This window comes from Diadema antillarum, unplaced genomic scaffold (genome assembly GCF_040938485.1).
Source record: "Diadema antillarum isolate AM-2024a unplaced genomic scaffold, OU_Dant_1.0 seq00000392_RagTag, whole genome shotgun sequence".
NCBI classification, from domain to species: Eukaryota; Metazoa; Echinodermata; class Echinoidea; order Diadematoida; family Diadematidae; genus Diadema; species Diadema antillarum.
This window is the reverse complement of record NW_027271387.1, coordinates 1,486,706-1,504,179: the sequence shown is the minus strand read 5'-3', so window position 1 is coordinate 1,504,179 and position 17,474 is coordinate 1,486,706. Positions and strand designations below refer to the sequence as shown.

At 38.7% G+C, this 17,474-nt stretch overlaps 1 protein-coding gene across 1 annotated transcript; it reads right to left on the bottom strand.

Annotated features, from left to right (window-relative positions):
* Window positions 1-4,398: 4,398 nt before the first annotated feature.
* LOC139731991 (uncharacterized) lies at window positions 4,399-13,406 on the bottom strand. The gene is made up of 6 exons (XM_071642863.1): window positions 13,370-13,406; window positions 10,122-10,695; window positions 8,615-8,675; window positions 7,787-7,965; window positions 6,494-6,613; window positions 4,399-5,744 (listed from the first exon to the last, which is right to left on the bottom strand). The coding sequence occupies exons 2-6, from the start codon at window positions 10,689-10,691 to the stop codon at window positions 5,556-5,558; spliced, it is 1,119 nt and encodes a 372-aa protein (XP_071498964.1). The 5' UTR covers window positions 10,692-10,695; window positions 13,370-13,406; the 3' UTR covers window positions 4,399-5,555.
* Window positions 13,407-17,474: the final 4,068 nt, after the last annotated feature.

The following is a 17,474-nucleotide window of genomic DNA, read 5'->3' as shown; positions in this document are numbered from 1 at the left end:
CACCACCATCATCATCATACAATCATCTTTAAGACCATACATGTAATACACTTGACCATTCATGACATAAATCATCACCATTATTTTAATTACTTCTCAAGATAACGAACTGGCTGCAAGTCAGTCTCGAAAACATCTGTCATAATTATATTTTCGATTTTGAATGTGGCACAGTCTTCATTTCATAATGAACCAATGTAAAAACCACAGCTACATTCATTTCACATGTACTGTGACACTTAACATCAATAACATTATGTACTTAGCACTCATATAGTTTTAGCTCATGGGGCAAGCCTTTGAATGAAACATATTTCATGGGATGGTACAGAATCCACCTCGTTATATCAAAACAGCAAATTCATTCTATGAAACTAATTTTTGAATTTATACAAAAGCCATATACATGTAGTAAAATGTCTTGGTTCTTCCCCCACCCCCCCCCCCCCCCCACCCCCACCCATCAGATCTGTCTGATCATACTTCATTCCACTGATTTCAAAATAGTAATTATAGGTATGTTGAATATTAAAATTAAGCACTTAAGAATAAATGTGATACACATGGGTGTGTGGTGTAGATAGCTCGTCTTTCATTAAGGAGTTGCAGTATAGATAAGAATATTACAGATGAGTAAACACACTGTAACTTTGAAAAAAAAATGGAACCAATTTTTCTGTTAACTCCAAAGGAAATATAAAAGGGATTTCCAAAATTCAAACAACTGCATGTTAGGTTGACCTGACATAAAAATAAGGTTTACATGTATATAAAATACTCATCGAAAGGATTTTCCAAAGAACATACAGTTGTACAGAGTACAGATCAAGGTTAATTAACTTTTACATTAAATACTGTGCAAGCTGATGCAGAGATTATTCCAAAGATCGTGTGCACAAATTCATCATAGACAGGTCAAAGAGAAGAATCTACAACAAAATGACAAAGGTTTACTGCTGGTTCTTTAACCAGATGAGACAAGCTGATTTTGCTGTAACATATGCTTCCCATATGTGACCCTGCATCACAAAACCAACAAAAAGTCGCCAGACAAGGATTTTAATAAGGGCAGATTCTGAAAGAGCAGACTCGAAGCTTTAAAATGATGTATAACTCAATTCAAATGGACTCCCCTAACCTACCTAAATACATGTACAGGAAAGAATGCACACACTCTGGAAAAGTGTGAACTGAGAAAAGAGGCTCTGAAGTACAGGGTCTATTCAAGCGCTTAATCTTTCACCAAGCCGCGCTAGCTGTGCGATGAAAGGGACAAAACACAGAATGTCAACCACCAGAGCAACAACAATGAAGGGATTATCAAATTAAAGGGACGCAGTCCTCACGAAATTTAAAAATATATGTTGTTGTTGGTACCTCCAATGAACTACTTTCACCAAAAACAAACTTTCAAATCACCAAATAAGCTCGTACATTTTGGTTGAAAAAGTGTGACTCTGCATGGTGAATATGCTAATGAGCAAGACTTGGCGGAGAGTCATACGTCATCGATGCACAACTCTTTCCAGCGGTGTTCTGCTCGTCATGCGTACGCTCCCTAGTTATTTATAAATACATGTTTACTATTTATTTTTATATTAATGGTATATATGAATAAGCTTGAAATATTTTGTTTGAAATAATAAAACCACATATTGTCACATTTTATGAAAAAATCAGATATGACCATTTTGAACACTTAAATTGGTTTTCTGAGGCACGGCTGTCAACTTGAGAGTAGGGCATCAATGACGGTGCACCTTTTGGCACGCTCTTACACGATCGCTTGCAGGAATTATTTTTTAAAAATCGCGTACGGAGACAATTTTTAATGTCCACGCGTATAAATTGGTGAAAGGTTAATATTATTTTTTACTCTTCTTAATTATCAGTACAGTGAAAATCTCAGGACTGCTTCCCTTTAAATTGAAATTGAGCATGTTCTATTAACACAGTCTGTCCATGATTAATGCCAACTTTCAAAGCAGTACCATTATCATTTCAAAAGTTGTTAGACTTGAAAATGAAGAGTGTACAAACGATTTCAAGATATGAAAAGGGGCCTCTAATACAAACCTGATCATTCTACTCTCCCCCAAAAAGGGGTTGCAGAAAAACTGCTGAACACACACTTTCCCATTTGTGTTATGATCCCAAACTAAAGAATAATGTAGAAGAAAGAAAGCTCTTTCAGAAAATATGAAAAAGATTGACTTAGTTTACCCATTTCACCTGTTTTCAGTCCTCACGTAAACTCAAGGGGTGCAACTTTTTGTTTGTTTTGTGATGCACGGTCACATATGCACCTAGCCGAGTATACTCAGGACTAGTCTTCAACGGGTTAATAAGCGTATACAGTGGACTCTCGTTATAGCGAAGTCCTCAAGACTGGCAGTTTTCAAATTGTTACATCAAAATTTTGTTATAACCAAACAAATAAACAATGAAAAACATAGAGTTGATAATGTTGCAGCCTGAATTTTTACTTTGTTGTAACTGGAATTTCGTTATAACCAGGTTTGTTATAATGGGACTGCACTGTACACACTATAATTTACAATAATTCTGAAAGGAACAGAAAATCTGTAGGTAGTTATAGAGTTCTCAGCACATCAAACTAATGTCAGTCTGACTCTGAGATGACAATATGCCATTTTCAGCATTACACACATTGACCTTAACCCATTGTCAACAAGGGATACTTGGCTTTAGTTTGAAGACCGTGGGGACACCATGGAGTGGGAAGGCTGACCAAGCTCGGAGTGGAAAGGCTGACCCACCATGGAGTGGGAAGGCTGACCCAGCTCGGATACATTCAGGAATCCTCGTAACAATTGTGCACAGCTATATCACTGATCTCTATGTATTCAGTACACATACAGCCAAAGAATCTCGACTGGAGTTGACCATTACCGATGAGCATACACTTTGATGCACAAACACGCTGGCACATGGCTGACTGGTGCTATTTGTGATTTTAGAATGTATGACGGGGGGCATTGAATGAAGATCAATTCAATGGGACCATCCATGTGTCCCCACGCTATCAGAGCCCTGTTTCACAAAGCTGTGCGTAAAGTTACGAATGACTTACGAGCGACTGGTGATCAGTTCTTGTGCTGAATTATTTAAATAAGTATTGATGTGCTATATAAGTATAGCACATCAGAACTGATCACCAGTCGCTTGTAAGTTGTACGTAACTTTAAGGACAGCTTTATGAAACACCCCCTGGTCTCATTTACATGAATATCTTGGGTGCATGTCACAAGTTCAATACCCACAAGTCATACAGTCCACAAGTCATACAGCCCATGAGTGCAACACTAAGCAAACAAGGCCCACGAGACTGACATATTAAGCCCCGTTAATAGTAATGTTGAACTTGTGGGCTGTTTCTACCTCGTGTCGAGCTCATGGGCCTTATTTGCCTAGTACTGAACTCATGGGCTGTATGACTCGTGGACTGTATGACTCATGGACCTTTTTCAATGTCGAGCTCGTGGGCTGTATGACTTGAGGGTTTTGGTCTCGTGGGATGACACCAACACCTCTCTATATTTTTTCTCCAATAATTGACTGGAAAATTGCTTGATGCAAATAAAAGAAAATCCAAGCACTATGCCATATTTCTCACCATCACTTCAAGCAGCAATATTGTTAACATTCCAGCAAGTAATACTGTAAAAGTGGATTTTTAGGTGCGACTAATTTTTCGTGTTTGACCAGGGAAAAAGAGCTTTGTGTGTTTTCAATTCCGAGGAATCAAAACATTAACTACTGAAACATATGGCAAGCAAAAATATTCGCATGCTTTTATTTCACACTAGTTTCTGGTTGCGCGAAATGCACAAAATTTCCACTTTTACAGCAACAGAAACCATGCATAATCGGTCAATATAATGTTATCTACAGTGGGCATGATTGCAAGCAGAGTCACAACTATAAATATATCTGGATAGGGTGTACACATGGATCATTGCAGTGATAAACTCAATTTCAGTGAGTAATCATACAAGCATGATTACTTCCACATTTTCAACACAATAGGTGAAGACACAATCTTATACATATATCTCATTTGTGAGAGTCCAGCTCAAAACCCATAAAATGCTGCAGATAAGGATTTTGTGTAATGGACCAAAATGATATGTTATTTGGGTTGCCTGACTCCAAATTTTGAAGTTTGTTTCACCTGGGAGAGCAATGTTTTCTCTACCTCTGCAATGGTTGCGTAATAAAGTTATGATCGCAGAAAAAAAAAAAAATGGTGACTTAAAAGAATGACTATATTTGGACCATTATATAATGTATATACAATGTATTTTTTTTTTGACAGGTGCACCTAGATGCTGCTTTCACTGCAAAATATAGCATACATGTATTTTCATTGATCCCTCTACACAGCAGGCTTGAGTGATCCCAATCTTCAAATCCTCTTTACTTCTTTTTCGATGAAATTTCACCTCCTACCTCTCTCTTACTTCAATCACTTATGGGTTAGGATGGTCCAATTCAAACAATTAATATATCATTTTACAGCTCAGAGCATACTCTTTTTTTAGTATGTAGAAGAGTGAAAATCCATTTTTTTGGCCTACTCTTTGTGGGTTTTGAGGTGGGCAGTCACATTTGTTGTCACACTCAAAAGTGAGATTTTCTCAAAGGAGAATGTTTCCGCATAGTGGCAACGAAACAAAGCAAAAAGGAAGGCTGAACAATCAAGCAAAAATTAGATCCATTCTATCGTATGCTTATTGTATATCAGAACGTCTGACGAGCATTAACAAAATGATGGCCATTTTGTCCAAATGGCTTTTAATAATATTGTTATTCAAAACTCCATCGTGACTGAAAGGCAACAACAAAATAAGTACATTTAACTATCTGCCTACAGGAAATTGGTAAGCCCTTTTTGAATTATGCGGGAATAATGTTAATCTCACAGGGAGTAGCTTAACTGACTGCAACTTTACTTATACTTGCCATCTTGGGCATTCTTTCCATTTCCATCACAACCACATGCCTCATGAGACATTTTTTCCATAAGTCTGAATTTCAGTAGCTGTCTCAGATTTTGCACATGAGATGAAAAATATGATAGTAAAAACAATACCACTGGACAACTTATCGCTACCGTGCACTGTATTCATCTCCCACCTTCATCTTTTGGTTTATGTATAGTTGGTGGAAAGAATGAATGTAATTACGATCATTAGTGTAATATATTTTGGGCTCTTTCACCGAAGTACTGCTATAAGTGTTCTACATTTATTATCCCATACCACCAAACACCACATAATGCTGTGTGTCCACTCCTCTGGGACCATTTCTTGGAAATGGTCCAAGCAGTACGAAACCTGAAATGGACTCCGCATCTTGGCACGAGACTCCTTACAGTATATTGCAACATCCACTGGTATCACAGTTTTCCTCATCAGCATTTCACTCAACGTTCTCTCTTGGTAACTTAAAGGCTTTGCTCTTAAAGGAACCAGGGAGGGTCTCCATCTCACAAGCATCCTCAGCCCAAAGCATCCTCCTCAACCACGGTATCAGCTCCCGTTGCCAGGGTTCTGCTGGAAGTTGACGGAGTAGGATCCCGTGTTGGGGTCCTGCTGCAGCTGAAAGTTGTTGGTGGAGAGACCGAACGGCCTCAGGACCATGTTCCCCAACTCCTTCAGCTTCCCAAACATCTCTTCCTTCAGTTTCTCATTCCGCTCCTTGATTTGGTCTGGTAGTCTCTGTAAATTGGAACAATGACATCAGACAAATTCTCTCAGCATGGTTCATAGAACCAGGGCATCAAGGTTACTGCAAAACCAGAAACATTTGCGGCATAAAACTTTCACAAATTGGAGCTGACGGCCTTACTCGCAGCATTAAACTTTTGCAAATTGCCACTGGCATTCAGTGCCTTGCATAGACAGAACCCCTTGCATGCATTTTACTTTCGCAAATCTTGGCTCCTTGCAAAATTTGCGAAAGTTTCATGCAAGCAAAAATTTACGGTTTTACAATAGATTGTAGATAGATAGCTAGCTAGATAGATATGTAGTCATCAGTTGATAAACGGATAAAAACAGATAGTCACATAGATAAAGACAGATGTAAACATACTTAGATGAAGACAATAGATACATGAACAGATAGATATCGGTAGATGAATACTGCAACATGAGCACCATTTTCATACAGAGATCTTTAAAACTGAAAAACTTATGAAAATGTATACATTTTAAGAAAAATCTATGTTGTCAAAGTCATATGACTGTGGTGGCATAGTGATGTTGCCAGAGATCACCAGTAGCCATGACAACAGTCATACACAGACATATACCCTTGAAGCTCATATCCAGTTGCCTTTAAAGTCATGTGGACCCTTTCATTCATTGAGCACACTGACACAATGGCAATCTAAAATGAAAATCATTGCCATGGAGATCACTTAGTTAAAACCAATCAGCTGTCAGCATCTGGTTATCAGGCTCACCATGCACGCAGCTCTGGCTTCATAACAAGAAGGGTCCAGTTCCAGCACCTTCTGAAAGTCAGCCAGCGCCTCATCAAGTTTCTCCATCAGCTCATAGGTATTTGCTCTTCTGAGCCAAACCTGTATCATGACAGAATGAAACGTGATACCAAAATGATGATCTGATGTCTACCACCTATCTGACATGAACAATGATGGCAGAATTCAACAAAGACATGACGACTTGAATTTTGCATTGCAATTCTCGACAAAGTATCAACATAACATAACATCAATGGAATGGTACACATTCATTTATCCACATTTCATATGTGGTATGTTTCTCTTGACTAAATACACATGAACCATTCCCATAATCACAGCAAAGTGATAGTTTATTGGCATACACTTGTATTTGCCATAACACATACCTGTTAGGATTCACAGGTATTTGTGAGTTTCTGACTTAATATGCAATCTACTGTATTACTATTTGGGGTACAAATACCCTGTAGTGTATTGTGGCATTCATGAATGTAATGTCTGCACGTACAGCGTAATTTATTTTCAGTCTCTCATCAAAGATGGAGGAAAAAAAAACAACACAATTGTACTAAAAGCCTGTCCATAAGTAATCTACATAATATACTCAATTGCTCGACAGTATGTATATTTCCATGAGACAGGGCAGTGGTAAAATGAGTAGCATAAGTCTGGTATCAGCCCCCCCCCCCCCCCCCCCCAAAAAAAAAAAGAAAGAAAGAAGATAAGATAAATGTGACACACTACTGCTGTATGTATATAATATAGTTCCATTCTTGCACAAATGGAGAGTCAAAAAAGCAGTAGGGTATATCCACTTTCTCAAGACAATAAGATATGGTATCAAAAGTACTATTTGAGGGGGTGACTAAGAAATGAAAAGAGATACCCACAGTATTACCAGTAAAACAGGAACTAGGGTGTAGAAACAGACACAGACATTGATATCAATTTGATGTACACAATATACTGTAAATGCAAAAATTTTTGCGATACATTAAATTTGCGTATTTTGTGCGACTTTTGGCTAACGCAAATTCTAAAACCAGCAAAAAAATATCTTCACAATTTTTTCTGCACGTTTTGAATGGGTTGACAAATGCGTGACGCGAAATCAAGAACCCACTAATTTTTAGAGTCGCTCAGTGTGAAAAAGTAATCACACGAAACTACGACGTTTACAGTATGACACTATACAAGAGCCAAGGATGTGGAGTGAGGAAGTGGTGATCATGAAAGTGAAGGACGTTCATCATGCCCTCTGGAGCTGACCTTCAGATAATGTGGGTGGAGTTCCAGTGCCTTGTTGCAGTCCTCGACAGCTTTCTCATACAACTCTCTGCGAACTTGGCATGCCGCGCGGTTGGCATACATGATGGCCCGCTCTTTCTTGTAGCACAGAGGACAAATGCTGAGAGCTTCAGTGTACTTTGACATAGCATCTAAGAATTCTGAAGTGGGGGAGAAGGACATCAGATAAAAAGCATTTTTGCATTGCAGTTGGAAATGAAATGGGAAGAATGATTAATTCTTTGTTTTGCTTTGACAGATAACTGACAATTCTTTCAGAGACTAGAAATCAACAATGGAATTTTAAAAAATTTAAGAGGATGAATTACGTTAGAAACCACATCATAATGAGCTCACTATGAGTTATAGCTTCTAGCAAGGTGAATTCAGTGCTCTTGATTTTTATTTAGTGTATATGGCTGATTTCTTTTTCAGTACATTTACAACGATGTACAGCTTTAAGATATCGAGGTAAAATCAGAAGTATACCCGCAATCACATTATAATGGGGTTTCCCTGTCTAGTAACGAATATCACATGCAATGTATTGCACTATTGTTGAGTCTCAACACTACATTTTCGTTCATCTTTGCCCTTATATGTAATGACAGAAGTATCACAAATGTTCTGTAACCATCCCTGTAGCAGCACAAATTCTAATGTTCATGTAATTACAACTGACATGAGAATCTTTGCAGCTAATACAGTACTCATATGTTTGTACTTTTGTACATCTGCAGAGTGAACGGCATCTAAAAAATATTTCAGGTAAAAGAAATACAAAATCATGAAGTTTGGGTTTGATCTCACCTAGTTGCTTGAACAGATCATTTCCTTCAGCTTTATGGCTCTGAGCCTCATCTTTCAGTTTCTGTGGAAAAAATTGTGTAAAAAAAAGAAGTAGAAAACACACGCAGGACCCAAATATAACAAAGATACTTCAATTAATACTTGCTCTTTAATCTGTTCTGATAAAGCTCTTGATAATATATCTTAATCAAAGTTTATACACAATAAAAGATCCTATAGTAAGGATAAGTACAACAGGAAAAATAATTTGAGGCATCTGCAGGGATTTTCAGGATGGAAGATCATATTACACCTTCTGCAGTAAGAACTTTTGCTCACATACAGGTACACAGAACAATTTCTGACACACAAAGAATTAGGCCATCTACCTTTCTCCCTCTGTTTCATTTAAGGTCATACCTATCACCAGGTTCTACATCAAGGACCTCATTAAAACAGAGTTTCACTGTACACACAGTATTGCTCACCATGAAATTTTGAAAAAGCATTTTAAGACCTTCACAAAAGAATAACTTTTGCACAATCTTTATCAACTTATTAAGTTGAAAGGTAAAATATCAAATGCATTTTTTTCCTGAATCAAATTAATTTTTTCATATAAAGTATCTAAATTCTCATATATTTCTTAACTTTAATGAATGTGCCATGTACTAGTATGCCCTATTAATGGAAAACACATTGTATGAATTTCTATTTCTGCTGAAAAATGAGCTAAGTTATATTGAAATATATGTGACCCGCTACAACAAAAGGATCCTAAAGTCACTGACGGCTGAGCCGAGAAAATCGAGTTTGAAGTCACATCATCAAAATTGGTCAAAACGATTGGATTTCTGTTTGTGGCATAATTTTGTAGTCTAGTGTTTTGTCTATCATCTGCCGAAATTTCGAAGCTAAATGATCAAAGGAAAGGCAAGAAATCAGCATTTTTCTGGGCCATGATTTTCCGACTTTCAACGTAACAGAAACGTGTCCTAAGATTTGGATTTAGTGCCGCAGCTAGATGTAGACTCCACTCCTAGCAATGAGGGAGTGATCTCATTGGTCAGTGCGTGGCATCCTGATTACTGATTGGTCATGCTTAGACCGCTGGCGCTAAGCTTGAATGAACATTGCAGAAGTCGCTAGGAGCATGCCTTCTATTGTCAAGCGGTAAAAACTGTCTCGCCTTCCCTTGATCATGATAGCGTCGCAAGGAAAACCTTTAAGCCGTTTTTCTTGAAACTCTGATTTCCACAACTGCTTGACATGCACTAATAAAAATCATCGATATCTCCACAACCGAGTACTTTTATGAGTTGTGCTATGTCCTCCCCTGACTTTCGGATCCTTTTGTTGTAGCGGGTCACATATGATTGAATGAATTCACAATAGATAGCGAACATTTAATTTTGATAGGCATCATGTCATGTCATCCGCAAAGGACTGCATTTGTTGAAGTCAACTTTTCATGTACTTTCAAGTAAGGTTGAATAAAAACTAGACCAGAATTCTATAACTGACATACCACTCTCTCTTCTTCTGTCATTGCATCTTCCCGTTCCTGTCGCAGTTTCTCCTCATCGACCGAGTCCACCTCCTCCACCACTTCCTCCTCCTTCTCTTCAATCTGTCCAACCTCATCAACTGCCTCATCTTCGTTTTCCTCTGCTCTTAAACCTTCATGATAATCCTCTTCGTTAGACGCTATTTGGTCCCCAGGATGCAAAAGTTCCGAGACGGAAGACTCTAGAGAATTTCTGTGGGTTTCCTCTTTATCGTTTGGGGTGTCTCTGAGGCCGCTGTCATGGCTGCTGTCTTCAAGACTTGGACTTGTGGTGCATGCACTTTGGGCAAGCTCACCACCGTTTCTGCTGGGATTGTCTGTCTCTTCTGAGTGCTTGTGAACAGAGCTGGCAGTCTGCGATGCACAGTCTGGCAAACCACCACTTTCCGTTGATGATTCACCCTGCTGTGCTGATGTTGTCAGGCTCTCTGCCTTGTTCTTGTCCTGCGACTCACTGGCCAATGCGTCAAAGAATTCGTCATCTGAGTCGAAGTCCACAAGAGCGTCCTGGAAATCACCCTCTGCAGCCATGATGCTGTTTAAAAAAACCACAACAAACAAACAGGCAAAGCATTCTGTTAGAGCTAAAACATAGTTCTCAGAAGGGCTCAAATTTCACTTTACACCATTTGGAATTTGCTTGCAACACATTGAAAGGCTTCATCAAGAAACTTGTCTAGCTGATGCGATTTGTCATGATAATGAGTTGTTTTGGAGTATTTTGAGATCAAAAGCATACTAAACTAGAAAAGCACTCTGAGAGCGCAGACCTTCTCCAAGCAGCTACTTTCCACTGATGATCTTGCTCTTCCCAAAGAGATTTTTCTCCTCTCCACCACTGGGGAAAAGCTCTTTGGGCTCTTCATAGAGATCAGTGATTTCTACACCCATAGGTATACATGCTGAAAAATCGCCCTATTTCTCAATATACATGTAGAAGCCTTTGTTACGTCATAAACCCTCAGCTGCACGGCGTGACGTGCCCTAGCAGAAACTGGAGCACGCACTTTAGTGCGCGTTTGAAAACCTATAAAATGCGCAGCTTGAACTCCCAAGTTCATTGACCCTACCTGTCAAAATACCAAAAATCCTTCATAAATTCCCCCAAAATTCTTGGATCACTACCAAAATTTAATCATTTGTCACTTGTGTCATTCTCAACCTTTCTTGCAACTGTCATCCAAATCCTTGCACAACTTTTTGAGTTATTTTGCACACAGACAAACTAAAAATCCGACAGCAACGAAAACATAACCTCCTCCCTTGGCGGAGGTAATAATAATTTCAATTACAACACACAACTTTTATTCCTGAAGCACCCTCCACATTCAGTAGTGGGTAGGTTAGCCTGACCAGAAAGCACGGCATCCTCATGCGCCACACTTAACAAAGCTGTGTATAGTTAAGGTAGGTAGAACATTACCAGTACCGTACATGATGATTGAAATGTGTCCTATTAATATAGTAATGAATTGTAGGCAGCCAACATGGTATATTGGTACTGCATGCAATTCACTCTCAAGGGAGGGATATACCGCTATGGCAGACGTGCACATGTAATTGATGTAATCAATTCACCAGATCACATGGACACTGTACCAGGTTAAATGCACTGACATTGCAATAATTCCAGCATACCTTTTTGGGTAATATTTTGCATGTTTGATGTTATCCAACTCATACTGTGTTTTCACAGCATTTCCTAAAGCACTTGTGTTCCACACACTTTTCTATGTGTAATTTATATGTCTCATTTATTAACAGCATAAATGGACAGTTTCTGCAGTCATACATGGAAACTATTTTTTACCTTTAAATTGTATTTGATGCTGATTAGAAACATCACATCCAGAATAAAACAAAGGAAACAGAAACATGAAATATCATATCATCTGACCTCCTCCTCGGAAGCAATCCCCACAGAAAGATCAAATTTGCTAAATTGTGGTAAATCTGATCAACATTCATCATTATCCGTTTTCCAGTGTGCACAAGAACAGTAGCAACTGCAACTGCAGTCAGCCGGCACTAGTGCACCAAATGGGGCTTTGCTGTGGAGGTGTCAATGTCACGGAATGTGATATTTTACTGTACATAAAGTGGACATTTTCGTGTGACTAATTTTTCGCACTTAGCCGGGTAAGAAGAGTTTCTCGTGTTTTTAATTCTGCAGAATCAAGACATCAACTACTGGAACATATGGCACGCAAAAAAAATATTTGCACACTTTTATTTTCGCGCTAGCTTGGGTTGCACAAAAATTTCAACACCTCGAAAATGTCCACTTTTAACAGTATCTCCCACTGTCCCAGTGACTGTCCATGTCACCACGCCACGCGGGCCCTACCTAGACACCAGAGGCAGTGCCAATGCTAAAGTATTTACGGCATTATCGCGAAATACATAGGTCCCCACTCCAGCCCCATTCACCGCCATTCATTTTGTCATAGCCAGGGACTTCTTTTAACCTCCATAGACTTTGCACATTGACATAGTGGAGACGGGCCGATATCATGATTTGGCCGTATTTTATTTTTACTTCCTTGAGACCTGACAAATGTTTTCTGACCTTGTTGTATAGTACTTAGTAGTCGACATCAAATTGTAACTTAGTCGGCATTATCGTGAAATAGTCCACCACTCCATTCACCGCTATTCATTTCGTCATGCGTCATAGACACTCTGTAGTTCTACTTCTACTAGTTCTAGATAAGTTCTAACAGTTTGAGTTGGGGGACTTCTTTCAACCTCCATCTATCTATAGTATAGTCTAGATCTATTGTAGATCGTACTAGACTTCGCCTTTGGACATATATAGTGGAGACGCACACGCCACGCAGAACGAGAGGGGACCGATATCACGATTTAGCCACTGTCTTTAGTTTGGGCATGATGGACATCTGCTTTCGGATGCCTTGGCTTGTAAACCTGGCCTTTTGTGTGTGTTTGGTGGATGAATCATAGATAACTCGTCAGCTAGGAAGCACATACTCTAAACTGCATTAGTGGGACTAAGGAGCACATCACCGGAGACAGCTCAGCTCAGCTGGGCTGGCTGGGTCTGGTCCGTCTGGTTTACGATTGTCCGTAACCGATTACTTCCCTTAAATTGTTTTCCCTCCACGGTATGGATAAAGTGGGAAGGCAAACTAACTAAATAAAGTTTCAGAGTATGAGAAAAATATAAGCTTTGCAGTTTCCACCCTTACCTGCGCGATGTGAACAGTGAATATCGTCAACCTTTCCAGCATGCACTGGGCGATTGTGGGTTTTGTGTATGCGAAAATTCTCTGGGATCTCCGCAGACATACGTGTATTCTAAGGGTTGACCGAAAGATCGGTCTGTATCTGTCCGTCGGGGAATGTTCCGCGGAGACTACGTCTGGCTTCACGGATCCCCTCCGTATACGGAGGACAGCGTTAATGGCAAAATATAAAAGAGTCCTCCGGAGAGACGGATCTTTCTGTCTATTCTAAGTATTCTAAGAGCTTCTAAGGGGTGCTCTGGCTTGTCTGAGTTAGAAAATAGATCACATTTCTCAATTCCAAGATCTTTGTTGCCAACCTGAAGGTACACACGGCTGACCACAGAACTCGTAGGGTTCTGTGTATTCAGTCACTGTGGCTGATAAATGTTGCTTGTGGAAAGGAACTCCTTGCATTACGGTTTTACTTCAAGGACTGATACCGAGGAGGTGCAGTCCATGATTCCTACGATGACAACAGATGAAAACGTATAAGTTGTATTTGTTTCAACTATTTTTTTTTCTTGTTTGATTTGCCGTAATTATTACCTGATAAAGTTTGGTGATGCGCTTTCGGATCTTTAATACTAAAATACGCAGAATGATTTTTTCTGTATTACACTAATATAAGTTATGGAGCCTTCATAAACATTTTGATTCCTTAGAGCAATTGCTACATACTTTTTCAGGCTCCCCTTCAGTAACTGACTGAGACTTGGATTAGCAATTCTACACCATGCTTATACTCTATGGAATAATACAATTTTATAGCTATAAACAGTAGACCCAACAGAACTGGTGGTGGTGTGCGCTTTTATATTTCATCTAAGTTAAGGCATGTCAAGGAGGATGATTTAACATAATAACTGATTATCGAATCACTCTTCATTGAAATCAAATCTGATGGCAAAAACGTTTTAGTTGGAGTTGTCTGAGACCTCCCAAGCTAAACAAAATGAATTTATGACCCTACTCTGAATGATATAATATTGTCCTCCGGTGAGGTATACAACAAGCGTCGGACTCTGGTTGGAGATTTTAATATTGACTTAATTGCTCTCGCAAAAATCCTTACTGTCAAATATTCATTGATACTATCTTATCATATTCTTTCTTCCCGTTAATTACCAAGCCAACTGCTGATCAGTCAAGTACCCTTATCGATGATATAGTTACAAACATAAATCCGACCCGCAGGGAAAGTGAAACATATGACAGACCACTTTCCGATGTGCGGCTATGGGGTCAGCTCCGAGATTGTGTATTGATAGGATTTTAAGAATACAAAAGAGAGCTCTTCGAACTGTTTTTAATCTCGACTTCCGCTCACACATTTCACATATATTATTTCTTGAAAAAAAACCCAACTTATTGATAATATATGATTTGTATCTTTTTCATCTTGGATGCTTGATGTTTCAAACCTACATGAATGAATCTCCTACTGCCCTTTCTGTATTATAAGAAAAACAGCCATGCTCTTATTACTCTACTCGTCAGCAAAATTTGTTCCATTTATACCCCGTAAATGCATCTCCTTTGCACAAAACACTGTTATTCATTCTGGTCCTAAGCTTTGGAATGATTTGCCAATTGATGTTAAATTATGCCCCCAGCTTATCTGCATTCAAGTAAAGATTACAAAAAAAAAACCCCAACAACCTTGCATCTTAATATATTGATTGATGATAATTATGACCTTTTAATGATCAATATTTATGTCTATGCCTACTTGCATTGTATGTCACAACTCTCTCCATTTTTTCTTCTCTTCCTTCCCCACCGTCCTCTTGTTCTTGTTTCTCATCTGAGCCCTTCATTTTGCAATAGAATTAATTGTATGTCATTTTCGCTCATCTGCATGTGGTATTTGTGAAAAAAATTGAATTGAATTAAAAGGGTAACAACAGCAACAAACAGTGAATAAGGTTATATCTGATGTCGTGATTAGATAAAGCTGTTATTATGGGCTCACTCTGGAAGGGGCAGGTACAGGGTTGCTCGATGTTGATTTCGGGAACCAAAAAGGGTGAAATTTGGTGATTCTTAGAAACCCCTGGTGACTGAATTTCAATCTGCATGGTAACCAAATCAATATTAAGGTACTTTTGGTAACTTTGAGAGATATACACACATTGCAGTAGGCCTATACAATCTCTTGCATCTTGCCCCCTCTCCCTCCCTCTAAGGTATCCTGTTTATAGTCTATGATAATAATTATGTTATATACGCTATAAATGGGAGATTTTTGTTCTCACATCTCTTAAAGGACAAGTTCACCTTCACAGACATGTGGGTTGAGTGAATGCAGCAATATTAGTAGAACACATCAGTGAGAGTTTGAGCAAAATCGGACAATCTGTTAAAAAGTTATGAATTTTTGAAGTTTCTGCTCAGTCACGGCTGGATGAAAAGACTACTATAGCTTGTGATGTCACATTAGTACAACGATATAAAGAAAGAATAAAGAAAATTCAACATATTTCCATTTTTCTCTCATAACAAAAGAACACTTGACTTCTCTCTTTCAGAAGACAGGGGGAATAATATTACCCTTAACATACCTCAGTAGCAAGTCAAAGAACTGTGCACTTTATCCAAAAAGTAAAGTTTTGTGAAATTCTCTTTTTATTTTCCTTATGTAGTTGTACGCATGTGACATCATACACTGTAGTAGTCTTCTCTTCCAGCAGTGACTGCGCAGATATTTAAAATATTCGTAACTTTTGACCGGATTGTCCAATTTTCCTCAAACTTTCACTGATGTGTTCTACTAATATTGCTGCAATCTCTCAATCCTTATGTATATGAAGGTGGACTTGTCCTTTAAATAAAATGGCCAAAACACAGATTGAAGGACAAAGAGAAAGCCATTTTATTGCAACACACTCTCATCTTGATTCGCCCACTCTATTACACATCACATTTTATTTCATCAGGATAATATTTTAGTATCAGAATGTGGAAGGCGGTTTACTGGCTTATACTGTAGAGACATTTCACAGGTTATATTACATGCACAGTTTGTATTGCATTACTTTCATTAGATACTTAACAAATGCACAATATTGTATACTAATCTCGTCCTCGGCAGCAGATTGTAATTGACCATAATTAAACCAATTAACGAAGTAATGTATTGAAGTTCAAAGGACAATGCGGGGGGGGGGGGAACAAGGGGGCGATCAAAGTCTCTAACATTTAAAAGACACATCTATCACATAAAATTCGCACCAGACTTCCATGTCTCGAATCTTTTTACGTGATCATCTTAAAACAAACGGTTTCACGTCGACTTGTAATCCGTCAATTCTAATAGTTGCACGTAGTCTTTGTTTTAGGCATTAATCACCTTGCCATCAGTAAAATGGGTTTAGAATGTACAGCATAAGTTTTATGAACCCACCCTGTCAGGGCATCCCTGCGTACGTTCCTGACCAGATTTGGGGGACTTACGAAGATATATGTCGCAAGGGGGCGCTGCTGGCACAAAAACGAGCGCGTGAACCCTCACTTTTTATTGTTTTTCTGGAATGAGTAAGCTTTCTTCTACAATGTAGTCAAGTTTCGTGAAAATGACATGGGTTTTGAATGTACAGCATAACTTTTATGAACCTTGTCCTTTTGCTCACCCCTAACAGAAAATGTCGATGAGAAGAATTTGAGAGATTTCGGTGTTTTCTGCCGCGTGAGGACGCTGCTTGCTCAAGAATGAGAGTGTAAACCCTAACTTTAAAACCTTTTCCTCGTTTTTGGTACCCTTTTCTGCAATTCTTGCAAATTTGGAGAAAATAACGTGGATTTTGAAAGAATTATGGGGATTTAAGTTTGTCATTGGGGATTTAAGTTTGTCATTGCAGATTTTGTTGCCAATCATCATGGTCTTGATCCTGTAACGCTATCATTTTGGTACAGGACGGCAGATTAGTCATATTCTTCAAAGTCCCGTAGAAGAAAAACAAGCACATGAACCTTTGGTTCTCTTTACATATTTGGGCTTCGGATGGGTCACAGTTACGGTGTGGAAAGTTTGAAGAAAATGCCATGGACTTCATTTTAACTGAGGAAC

Coding starts and splice junctions, on each gene's coding strand:
- LOC139731991 (XM_071642863.1), bottom strand. CDS start 10,691: ATGGCTGCAGAGGGTGATTTCCAGGACGCTCTTGTGGACTTCGACTCA. Junction 8,676..10,121: donor TGACAGAAGAAGAGAGAGTG/GTATGTCAGTTA, acceptor TTTTTTCCACAG/AAACTGAAAGATGAGGCTCA. Junction 7,966..8,614: donor TGATCTGTTCAAGCAACTAG/GTGAGATCAAAC, acceptor CCCCCACTTCAG/AATTCTTAGATGCTATGTCA.